Source organism: Heteronotia binoei, chromosome 1, assembly GCF_032191835.1.
Source record: "Heteronotia binoei isolate CCM8104 ecotype False Entrance Well chromosome 1, APGP_CSIRO_Hbin_v1, whole genome shotgun sequence".
NCBI classification, from domain to species: Eukaryota; Metazoa; Chordata; class Lepidosauria; order Squamata; family Gekkonidae; genus Heteronotia; species Heteronotia binoei.
The window spans coordinates 232,604,653-232,617,142 of record NC_083223.1 but is presented as its reverse complement, the minus strand read 5'-3'; the positions used below and the strand labels follow the sequence as shown (position 1 = coordinate 232,617,142).

The 12,490-nt window shown below is 42.3% G+C and overlaps 1 protein-coding gene across 1 annotated transcript in view; it reads left to right on the top strand.

The window, feature by feature from the left end:
* The window catches only part of PSME4 (proteasome activator subunit 4), a 121,345-nt gene extending 108,855 nt beyond the window's left edge, over nucleotides 1-12,490 (top strand). The window contains exons 45-47 of the mRNA XM_060249138.1: nucleotides 4,386-4,519; nucleotides 9,686-9,824; nucleotides 10,807-12,490. Of these exons, the coding sequence (XP_060105121.1) occupies nucleotides 4,386-4,519; nucleotides 9,686-9,820 (269 nt within the window). The 3' untranslated portion in view covers nucleotides 9,821-9,824; nucleotides 10,807-12,490. The remainder of the gene's footprint in view (nucleotides 1-4,385; nucleotides 4,520-9,685; nucleotides 9,825-10,806) is intronic.

The window sequence follows — 12,490 nt, the reverse complement described above, 5'->3', positions numbered from 1 at the left end:
CCATTAAAACCATTTAAACCATTAAATAAACATTCATAAAACCATTAAACATTCATAAAACCATTAAAACCATTTAAACCATTAAATACATCTAAAACAGATAATCCTTCATAACCCTGCATTTAACCTAACCACAGCACTTGGATAGAAACTGTCCTTAAATCTGTTTGTCCTAGCCTTCAACACTCTATATCGTCTACCTGACGGTAAGATCTCAAAAAGCAAATGGCCCAGATGTGTATGGTCCCTTAGGATCATTTGTATCTTCCTTTTACATGCCATATTATACAGATCCACCAATGAGGGGAGAGAACATCCACAAATCTTTTGTGCTCTTCTCGTCACTCTTTGGAGCACCCTTCTCTCTGCTTCCGTGCAGCTCCCAAACCATGCGCAGAGGCAATAAGATAAAATGCTCTCAATGGAACTACGATAAAAGGCAACCAGCAGACTCCCTGACAGTTGTAGTGATCTTAAGAGTCTTAAGTAGTATAGTCGTTGCTGGGCCTTTTTCTCTAGAGCTAAAGTATTTGCCCCCCATGTTAGATCCTGTTTCATGGTAATTCCCAGAAACTTCCATTCTGTCACCTGTTCTACCATAACACCATCAATAAACAACGGCTGGGTGTCCAAACTACTCTTCCTGTAATCCACTATAATTTCCTTCGTCTTATTTATATTTAAAATAAGATTATTTACTTTACACCAAAGGGACAGCTGTTGAACTTCCCTCCTGTACGCAGACTCATCATCCTCAGAGATGAGCCCTACCAACGTTGTATCATCTGCATACTTAATGATTTTGTTACTCAGACTGCTGGAAACACAATCAGACGTGTAAATAGTGAAAAGAAGTGGACTCAAGACACATCCCTGAGGGGTGCCAGTATTTAAGATCTTCACGGAGGAAATATATCCATCCATTTTAACCCTTTGTGAACGACCTGACAAAAAATTCAAAATCCACTCACATATAGAGTCCGACAGCTTCAAATCTTTAAGCTTAGACAACAATCTATGGGGTGATATTGTATTAAAAGCAGAACTAAAATCTGCAAACAACATTCTAACATACGTCCCCTTTTTATCCAAATGCGATAAAGCAGTATAAAGAACAGTATTAACAGCATCCTCAGTAGATCTATTTTTCCTGTAAGCAAACTGATATTCATCAAAAATAACAGGAAGGCAGGAAATAATATATTTTCGAACTAATTGTTCAAAACACTTCATTATCACAGAAGTCAAGGCCACTGGCCTATAGTCATTTAAAACCTTTGCTGGCGTCCTCTTTGGTATTGGGACAATAAGGGAAGCCTTCAAACAAGTGGGAACAATGGATTGTGACAAAGAACGATTGAAAATCTCAGTCCACACCCCGGCTAACTGCCCTGCACATTCCTTTACCACACAACCAGGGATATTATCGGGACCTGCAGCCTTTCTAGAATTTACTGCCTTCATTATACACCTAACATCGTGCTCCCTCACAACGAAAGGAGCACCTTGCTCGGTCCCCAATGATGATGTTACTAGTAATTCTGCTTCCTTTTGATCCACTTCAAACCGGGCATAAAAAGTATTTAACTCCTCTGCCAGCTCCTGCTTTCCATTCGTACTAGCCTTTAGCGCCTTGAAATTAGTTAACTGCTGAATCCCCTGCCAGGCTTGTCTCAAATTATTCTGAGAAAGCCATTCTTCTATCCTGCCCTTATATGCAGCTTTGGCCTGTTTAATACCCCGCTTCAAATTTGCTCTGGCCACACTGTAAAGTGAGGCATCCCCAGACTTAAAAGCCTTATATCTCCTATGCAAGAGAAACCTAACAGTGCCAGTCATCCATGGCTTTTGATTTGGATAGGTTCGAATACACTTGTTTGTTGTAACAGTATCAATACAGTGGGCCATATACCCCAAAACTGTATCTGTATAACACTCTAGGTCTGGATGTTCAAAGATGTCCCAATTTGTTCGTTCAAAGCAGTCTTGAAGCTGCCTAGTCGCCCCCACAGGCCAGCATCTCACTGTCCTAGTTACAATCACCCCCCTCTTCCGCTTAGAAATATACACAGGAACCAAGACCAAGGATAAATGATCAATGATTATACTTGGAGTCAGTAGCCAGTTCATATGCAAAGACCTTGGTGTGATATTGAAGCTTCTGGTGCTATGTTTTTAAACTATGTGGAGATGGTGTGGCTTAGTAATAAGGTTCATCATACTTTGACCGCAGAAGGTCATAGGCACCTCCAGCTAAAAGGATCCTGGATAGGAGATGTTGAGAAAGGACTTTCTTTGAGGCTGTATAGAGCTGTTGTATATCAGAATAAAAAATATTGAGCTAGGGGGACCAGCAGTATGATAGCTTTATATATGTTCATGTTCTGAGCAGAATTTACTGTGATGAGCAAGGAGGGTTTTATAGCTGGATTGATCCCAGACAAGAGAGAACTTTCAGCTGGCAACAGACCTGCAAACCTGTCCTGACTGCCAGATAGGAGGCAAGTCCCAGCCACCCCAAGGTCACACAGCAAGGGTTGTCAGGTCGCAGTCCAACATCAAGATCTAAGGTCAGGGTCAAAGCACATGTTCCAAAGGCAAGATCCAAAAGCAGTCCAAGGGTCAAGGAACAAGGTTCTGTGCATCAGTCTCAAGCAGGTCAGGGCCTTCAGCAAGTGTGGACACATTGATCCCACGCGGACTTTGTCTTCACTGCAGGCTTGTACAGGGTGTTTCCCTGCAGGTGAGGCTGGTCCCACATCACACTTCTCTCCACAAGCTAAGGTGTACCCTTTACTCTTGAGGAGTAGTGGGGGGGGGGATCCTGTATGACATTGGTTTCCCCTGGCATTTCCTCAGCAGAGCTGAGGCCTCAGGCTGCCAAGTGGGCACTCCTGCATCCGGTCCAAGCCTTGGTGGAAGCCGCTTGCCATCTTTGCTCCTAGGGTCCTTCAGGAGACCATCTTGGATCTGAGTGTGGGCAGATCCATGCTGGAACCAGTCACTTGAGGGCTCTGCTGGCTCAGAGGGTGCAGTGCTGCTGAGGGTCCCTTTGGGGAAGCCATGAGACACTAGACTCACAGGGAGGGCTGCCAAGGCTGGCCTCGAAGACAGACTGGCCTCCTGTGATGATGACTCATCTTTCGACACTAAACCATGCTAGTGTATAACAAAACCCTGGCAACACAATTGCTGTAGCTGGGGGTGCCATTCTGCATTGTCTCCAGGGACCCAAGTTTCATTACTAAATCTTTAAATTGCTTGTTTAAGTTGTGCTCTACTTGTGATTGATTCAAGTGCTTGGGAAAATTAAGTAGGAATTTTAAAGGACAACTTATACTGAAAAGAGTTTCCTTGCATGTGTGGTAGCTGTGGGAAGATACCCACATACTCATTTCAATTATTCCTTGACTCATTTCACTACATCAGTGCACCCCAAAGGTCATGAATAGTGGGGCAAGAAAACATGATAGTAGAGTTTATCTCCAGTCATTGGAGTGGGCACAGGAGGGGGTGTTTCCACTGCTCGAGGGTCTGGGCATTGTGAATACCTGTAGACTCAGCTTTTAGATAACTAACATGACACCCACCACCTAACACCCAGTTGTTGATTAATAGCCAAACTTTATCTTAGGAGCAGCTTGCCAAACATTCATGTAGTCTTGGTTAGCAAGTTGTGTGCATTCTTACAAGTTGTGCCAGCAGACCTGAGCTCATTTTTATAGCACAGTCAGTCATATTCATCACCAGTATCGTGGTGTTGCTTTCTGCCTCATATTTGTCCCCAGACTTGGAAGTGCAAGGACATTGTAGGCATTTTAGATTCCCTTCTTTCCTTTCTGGTAAGAGTTGGAAGGTATGTCCTAAGCCATGCTTTGTGACACTTCATCTTAAATATACTTTCTGCACTCTGAAGGTAGCTAGTGAAGGCCTACTCAATTTCAAACAAAGTAGGTGGCTACAAGGGGATAACCACTTTCTTTGGCAGCATTTCACTTTTGCTGAAGAATCCTTATCCAGGGAAGCTCATTACCAGCTTTCTAAAAAGAATAAATTAATTGGCCACAGACTGCAGGGACCTTCCTGTGACTTCTATGATCATTTTAATGCAATTCAAAATTAATTTGTAATTGTATTTTGGAAGGGGGATTCTTGATGCTGTTATAGCTTCTTTAACACAAAAACTACATTAAAAACAGATTCTTGATGAGGTTTAAAGCAGTCTTTTATAGCAGTAGCTGTAGCATTGCGTAGGCTTTTAAAAAGATGGTTGATATATTCATGCAGAGTTGAAGGGCTATCTGCTGTTTCAAGACAATATTGTCAGGAATTAGAAAGCAACATTCTTCAACACAGAACACAATGCTTTGTGTGGTTTTTTGCAGACTTAGTTAAGCGCCATGCTGGTGTTCTTGGACTTAGTGCATGCATTCTCTCCAGTCCTTACGATGTACCCACGTGGATGCCTCAACTTTTGATGGATCTTAGTGCACACCTGAATGATCCTCAGCCTATTGAAGTAAGCATCAGCTCTTGGTTGTTTTATTCCATTCTAGTATGTCATTTAAAGTACAGTCCATAATGGTCAAAATGTAGTTCTCCTTCAGTGGGGGAAGTCATCCAGATTGGGTTAGGTCATACCTCCTCCATCTCCAGGCAGGGCTATGCAGATTTTTGCAGGTCTCTACTGGATTGGCTAAAGGCTAATCCTCCAGTCTGCATAGCCTGAAAAACAGCCGAGAGTGGGAGGACTGTACAAGAAATTTCATCTGTTTTTGTGGCTTTTGTGGGGAACAGAAAGCAGAGGTTTATAGGGACTTGAAATCTCTTTAAACCCCTGCTTTCTGCCATGGACCTCCATGAACTGCCTTCAGAGTTTATTGAAGATTGTGACAGTAGACTTCTCCTGAACTTAAGAACCATAAACAGGACAAAATTTACGATGAATTTTGTTTAGTGGTTTGGTTTGGACCCATCCCTATACATCAGTCATCCAGGCAGTTCTGCTTTTCTTTCCAAGGCCAGCACTTCCAGTACAAGACCCTCCCACTTAGTCTTTTGTCTTCACCCAGGGTGTTTACCAAGATCTTGGTTGCCCTAGTAGGAAGTTACATGTATATCAACAATATATCAGGGCTGATGTCATGGGTCAGCCAGAACTCAGAGAAAGTGAGAACTCCTCTGAGGAGGAGGGGCCCCGCATAGCCAGCCCAAGGCCGACAGAAGTCAACCAGCAGGAAACTGAGGAGCAAACATGTCAGGAGTTCCATTCAGAAGTTGGTTTAGACTCACACTGAACCCCTAGCTGTACTTCAGCAAGTGAGAGTTAGCTGCTTCCAGCTCTCCAGGATCACCTGTACCTCTGGAATGACACAGGAAAAAGCTGAGAATGGAGTTACAAGCTAGACGGCAAAGTGCATGCCTCCTGGCTTGTTGCCAGCTGTCTGCTGAGAGCAAAGATGAGTCTTTGTAGGACTATTCCTGAGAAGCTGACTGCTTTTGTGATGCTTGGGTATAAAGCCTCTTGATGACCTTGCTGAGAGGCATTGCTGGACATGGATGGTGACTTCTGGAAACCTGATCTCAGACTGACGACTCTGCACCTTGGAAACCTGATCTCTACTGAAGGACTCTGTGCTGCTGAAATGGAATGACTCTGCACTTTGGAAACCTCCTTTAACCCTGCTCTCTCTGAACAGCAGGAAGATGCTGTAATCTGATATTGGAAGCCGGCAAGCCAGCACAGCCAGATATTAACGGTTAACAGGGACACCAAATACACAATGGAAGTGCTTCAGGCCCATGGGTTTCTGGTCAATTTACAGAAAAGTCACCTCACCCATTCCAGAAGTCTTATTCATTTGGGAGCAAGGATAGCAACTAGTCAAGGGAAGGTGTTCTACCCAAAGAGAAACAGAAAAAAGATTATAAAGGTAACTAATTTGTAACCAGAGGTTGGCAGATCTCATGCATTTATTGTAGCTTCTTGGACTCATGATACCCACAATAGATCTAGTTACTTGGTCCCAATCCCATACCAGACCTTTACAGTGAACACTGCTCCCTTATCAGAGGGAGATAAGGATGAAAAAATATAAAGTAAAAACAGATGTCTCATTAAAGAAGTCCCTAAGTTGGTGGACATCCCTGTTGAATTTAGTCAAGGAAGTAAGTTTTCTTCGGTTGTCTCACATTGTGATAACAGATGCCAGCACAAGAGGTTTGGGGGGGGGGGGCAATGTTGGGCAAGTCTCTCTGGGCGGGTGGAGCCCAGCAGAGGTGGCTCACAGTATTAATTGGCTGGAACTGCTTGTGGTCAGGGTAGCTATAATGTTCTTCCAAGATCATCTTCTAAAAGGCACATGTCAATTGCCTAGGGGTCACAAGGTTGAAATCTTTGTTCAGCGAGACCAGGCTTCTTTTTCAATGAGCAGAGAAACACCTAGTGGAACACTTGAGAGGTATAGTCAGTTGAGAGGCAGACTGGATGAGCAGAAAGAATCTTGATTCGGGGGAGTGGAGCTGAAATCCAAACCTTTTCCAGCAGGTAATGAAATTATTTGGGGCCCCACTCTTGAATTTGTTTGCATTTCCTCACAGCAACCAAGTTCCCAGGTTTCTGACAAGGTTTCACAAAGCCAAGGGAGAGGGCGAGGATGTTTTAGTTCACCCATGGCCCAAGGGTCTTCTGTATGCATTTCCAGTCCACCGACTTTCCTGATCAGCAAGGTCATCAGCAGAATAAGGAAAGAGAGCAGAAATGATTTTCATTACTCCCTTTTGGCCAAGATGACCCTAGATTCAGAGCTTGTGAAGTTCTTAGTGTCTCCACTGTGGATTCTCCTGGCCATTCAGGACCTGTTGTTGCAGGGTCCAATTTATCAGCCTGACCCAATTTGGCTTCAGCTGACAGCCTGGAGATTGAGTGGGCAGATCTAGAAAAAGTTGGATTTGTCACGGAGATTGTAAACATCATGAGAACTGTGTATTTTCCATAAAGATTTTGTTGTATTGAGATCAGATCCTTCATACCAAAGGTTAATTCTATTTACCATGTCAATCAGCAGCGTATATTATCTTCTTTCTGTCCAAAGTAAAAAAATCCCAAGGAGAAGATGTGGCAGAAACTGGGTGTGTTCAGGACTCTGCATACCTATGTGGACAAAATGGCAAATTTCAGACTCACAGATGCTCTCTTTGTATCACACAGCAATCCACCCCTGGGGAAAACTATCAAAATCTTCAGTTGCCTTCTGGGTTAAAATGTGTATTTGGAAGGTGTACAAGACTCAGGGCCTAGTGATGCCCAAGAATATTACAGCTCATTCCAGAAGAGCAGCAGCAGCTTTGGCAATATTCTCTGAGGGCCCTGGTGGAGGAAATTTGTAGATCTGCCACACAGTCTAGCTTTTCAACCTTTGTGAAGCATTACATGAGAGACCAGACTCTGTGGAAGCTTCCTTTGGCAGGAGGGTCTTGCAGAGGTTCTGGAATAATGAAAGTAATTCCACCCAGGATATCTAGATAGCTTGGGCACATGACCAGTCTGGATGACTTCACCACACTGAAGAGAAGAAACTTTCTGGTAGGTTCCAGTGTTTCGTTCTCCTATCACTGTTTGTTGAATGGCTTTATTTGGTGTTCCCTCACTTAATGTAGTTACATCTGCAGTTGTATTTATTTGAAGGGACAGGACACCACACCACATGGTTCAGACATGATTTGTCATATGAATGAGTATGAGGATCCTTTGGCTTATACATGCCTCCCCATTTTCTCCTCCTTTCACATGCGTATTGATAAGCATGTTTGCTCTTCCAGACTAACATTTTGGTTTGTTCTCTGCCTTCCAAACCAGGATTCTAGACTACAGAACCAGTGGTTCGGTAGGAATGTGGAAGTCTTTTTTAAATATTAAGGCATGCATACAAGGGGAATGCAGGATGTGAGTTTGAGAGCTCCTCAGGCTTGTTCACATTACATAAGATTGAATCATGGTTTAGTATCAGTTCCAAATCAGTAGCTGAAGTGCTGCATTTGCTCCTGTGTAGATCAAGGATGGTTCAAATCCTTCCTCCCCAGTGCTTTAACTGTTCTTTTTATCTTTTGTTCTTATTTTAAGCTCTGGTTTTAACTTGCCTTAATGATGTATTTGTGTGTTGTTTTTAATGGTTTTGGTTTTTTTAAAATGGCTTGTATTGTTCAGTTGATTAACTAACATAACAGAGCAGAAAGTCAGGGTACAAATCTTGTTAGTAAATAAATAATAAAGAGGAAATAAAAGCTTCCTTTGTGGGATGTTGAAAAAGCTGCTGGGTGACTATGCACATACAAAGGTGCTCACTTAGCAGCAAGGCAGAATTTTCCACTGTGCTTTTCTAGGTGGCAGATAAAGACCCGTTCATACATTCTGCAAAATTCAGTTGTAATGCTTTGGCTAGTCTGTACTAAGGATGGGGACAAGCCAGGAAAATCAAGGCTTGTTTCAATTTGTAGGGCTGCACAACCCATGAATCTTCCTGTTTACTGAACTGGTAAATTGTTATGTCATAGAATGGGCCCCCCTTTGGGCTAGAGATGCCAAACTCTCAGCAAATCTCCAGCTGCCTCTCCTCTACCTGTCCACCAAATTTGGTGAGGATTGGATTTTGGGGGGCTGTAACTTAGCAGGTACTTCCAGGAAAGCAGGTACTCCCAGGTACTCTGGGGAAATCAAGTTCAGGACTGTGTTGAATTCCCCCCCCCCCCCCAAACCTAGAGGCATCAAACTCACAGTGGACTTCTCCAGGATGCCCCTCTACCTGCCGTCCAGGATGGTAGTTTGGTGAGGATTGGCTGCAGGGGGTGGGGGTGGAGTAGCAGCCCCCCAAATTAGGTTCCCCCAGGAAAGTGCTCTCTCTAGAAATCACAGTGGCAGTTCCAGGAGTTTACAGAAAGGAATCCCTGCAAGCCAAAGGCATCAGATTTGCAGTAGACCTCCCTGGGAATTCCCTGTACATGCCCTCATAGAACAGAATGGCAGCTTTCTTATTGAGGGCCAGTGCTGCCTGTCGAGCTTTCCAGGACTACAGAAGTCCATTCCTTCTTTTGCTTTAATATCATAATTGATCTGTGCCAGTGTGTCTGCTGCGGACACCACTGACACGCGTCACCATGAACTGGCCAAACCTCCAAAAGCCACATGTGGGGGCATGGCAGGTTTGGCTGATGGACCTTAGCTTACAAACCAGGCAATTTTCATCACAAATTTAAGTTTGTGAGCTGGTTCATACCCATCCCTAGTCTGTACAACTTGAACTTGCAAAGAAATTACTTTCTGTGTGACTCCACACCTTAGAGGGAACATTGAGTGGAAGCAGTATTTAAGCCAAAATATTTAGAAGTAATTTATTGGGTATTGGAAAATGATACGTATTTTTAAGCCCTGGACGTTTTTGAATGAATATTCTCATTTGATGGATTTGCATTTTCAACATGCAGTCTCAAAGTGTTTAGAAATGTGTGTTTTGGGTTGGTTTTTTTTTTTTTTTTGATAATGAAACCTCATCTGATTCCCTGAGAGTGGGGATTGACACAGAATAAGCATTATAGTCATGTCCTATAGAAATCATTGCCTGCACTCTTACCCCAGTGCAGGATGATTGTTTTTAAACACGCTTTCTAGATTTGTGTGCTTGCCTCATAGATGACAGTAAAGAAAACACTGTCCAACTTCCGGAGGACACACCATGACAACTGGCAGGAGCACAAACAACAGTTCACTGATGACCAACTGCTTGTCCTTACTGACCTCTTAGTATCACCTTGCTATTATGCATAAGAAGGTGAGGTGTTGCGCAGACTGGAACCTTGGACTGATAAAAATACCCAGCTGGGTATAGCAGAAAGCTGATCTTCGAATTATAAGGATAGATGGTTTCCTTCCCTCCTACAGAAACCTCTTTACAAGACTCAGTTTAAAAAAAAACACTAAGCACCTAGAAATGTTTAAGTTGATAGGACAAAGCATAAAATGCAGTTGACATACTTATTAATGTTCATATAAAAGGAAACCAGATATAGATCTCCTTAATACTAGCTTTCATCCTAAAACTGAGCTGCTTCTATTATGGATTTGTTTAACCTAAGAGAGGGCACACCCAAGCTCAAACAGAATTCATTAGGGGTTCTTGGCATGTTTATTTCTTCTAAGAATAATACTGGTCATTATCTTTGATCTATAGACAGGCAGCAACCTGACAGTGAGGAGCAGGTTCATTGTGATAGCTAAGGGATCAAACTAGGACAGGAGTGACCCAGGTTCAAGTACCCACTCTGCAGTGCATCAACTGGGTGGCCTTGAGCCAGTTAGTATCTGCCTAACCCACCTTACAAGGTTGTTGTGAGGACAAATAGTGACATTTCAGGATGGAGTAAACATTAAGCTCATATGTTTCACTCTTAATGACTGACTAAATTAAGTCAGCCTGTCTCTGACCAGAATCCTGGAGGTGGAAGAGCAAACTGCTTGTCACTAGCTTGTTCCTACAAGCAGCACAAGCTGGAAAGTGCTAAAAGCACTTGCTGCCATCTTTCCTGTCATTCAAAGCATGGAATTCTGTGTCATTTGGAGGAGCTTCTTGTGAAGAGGGTTAAAGGACTCGCTGGTTGGGTTATGTCCTTTTTGTCAGAGGCTCTGGTACATCTTCCATAGCAGTTGGTTGGGAGGGAGATGAGCAAGCCAGTTCCTAGTAATAATCTTTGTGTTTGCTGAACATATACATCAGAGATTTGATCTTTAATCTGTGGTTTTTTCTTCCCTTTCAGGTTCTTAGAAAAGGAAGGCCTACTCCCATTTCTGAAAAAAAAATAAAGGAAACTCAAAAATAATTTATTGTCTGTAGAACCCTTTTAGATCTGGTAAACTGAGGCTTAAGGCTGTTTTGGGTTGTTTTTGAGTCCCTATAGAGAGGAACCTGTTAACCAAGAATTTCTGCTGCACTGGAGAGGGAGGTTGTAGGGAGCTGTGACATCCCAGTGTTTGATCATGACATTTTTTCATATCTTCATGCAAATGCCTTGTGTTAGTAGAAGTCCTATCTTTTATCTCCTTTTTGTATAGTGGCTAATGACCACTTTTTCTCTTCCCCTTTTATGTAGTTTCATGCATTACAAATGGGCTTTTGAATGATACAACCAACTGGTCTGTACATTTAGCATTAAAAAATTGGGTGCTCCAGTTCCTGTGATCTACTTGTGAATGCCAAATGTTGATCAACTGAAGGCAATTTAATTGTAAAAGTAAGCCAGAAATGTTCTCCTCAAAGACACTAGATTTCTGGCCTGCTTCCTCACTCCCATGTAATTCTGGACTATGCATACTTTGATCTGGCCTCCTTTTTTCAAAAGTCTTGTTTTCTGAGCACATCCCGTAATGTTCTGCTATTAAACAGACCTATACAATACAGAAGAGATGTTTTTCTGCAGCCAGGATTTAAATAAAAGCCTTCACCCAGGTACTGAACCTTTTAGTTTTTTGCCTATCTATGCAAGTGTATAACTTGCTATGCTATGTGTAGACCTTTTCAGTTCAACAGAGCCAACAGATAATAGTGTTGCTTGGTTCTCAGCTGTTCTTTTATTTAAAAGACTGAAAAGAATGTACATATGTTAATAATGAGTGGGCAAACACTTTTTAAATAAAATGTCCCTATTTGCTAGTCCTACATCTACCCATTTGCTCCACCTCCCCACTTTGGAACAAATAACTTGCATAAAAATGGAAGTACTGGATGTTTCTCCCTCTCCCACCCTTGACCCCCAATTCCCCTATATAACTCTGGTGGATATCAGCTGGCTATTTAATATGTTCCATATGTGTTACATAGATGTAAAAGACTGTATAAAATGTAGAGGCACTGCACTGGCAAAGCACTGTACAGTTTGCAGAAATTTTGCATAACCCCATTGTGAGATTAACTTGTAAAGAATCACATTTCTAGGTGTTAATATAGTGCTTTCAGCTTTTTGTATCTGATTCAAATGCCAATTTCTTCCATTTTTTTAAAAGATCCCTCTTCCCCTTCTATGAGGTAACTTTTTAGGTTTTGGCTTGACTTAAGTTTTTTTCTTATTAGTGAGTCTGTTGATTTTTTTAAAATGTTATCTTTGTGCATGCCCCTTCCCAGGAATGCAAGCAGTCACCTGCTCTGATGTGTGGTAAATTATAGAGTGCAAGAAAACGTAAAAATCTGAGAACTGTGTGTGTCCTCTTTCTGCACATCTTGTACTTTTTCCTTTATAAACAGGAATATAAAACATTTTTTTAAATCATTTGCCTGCTGGGGAACCGTACCACTATTTTTAAAAGCTCAGCAGTGTGACCAGTACAGTATCTCCTGAGAATCTCAACACGTAGAAACAACTGATGTATAGCGTAGTGCCAAAATGCCTTTTCCTTTTCAGTTGTGTATCTAGTTTAAAACTGAATAAAATACGTTGTTTGTAAAGA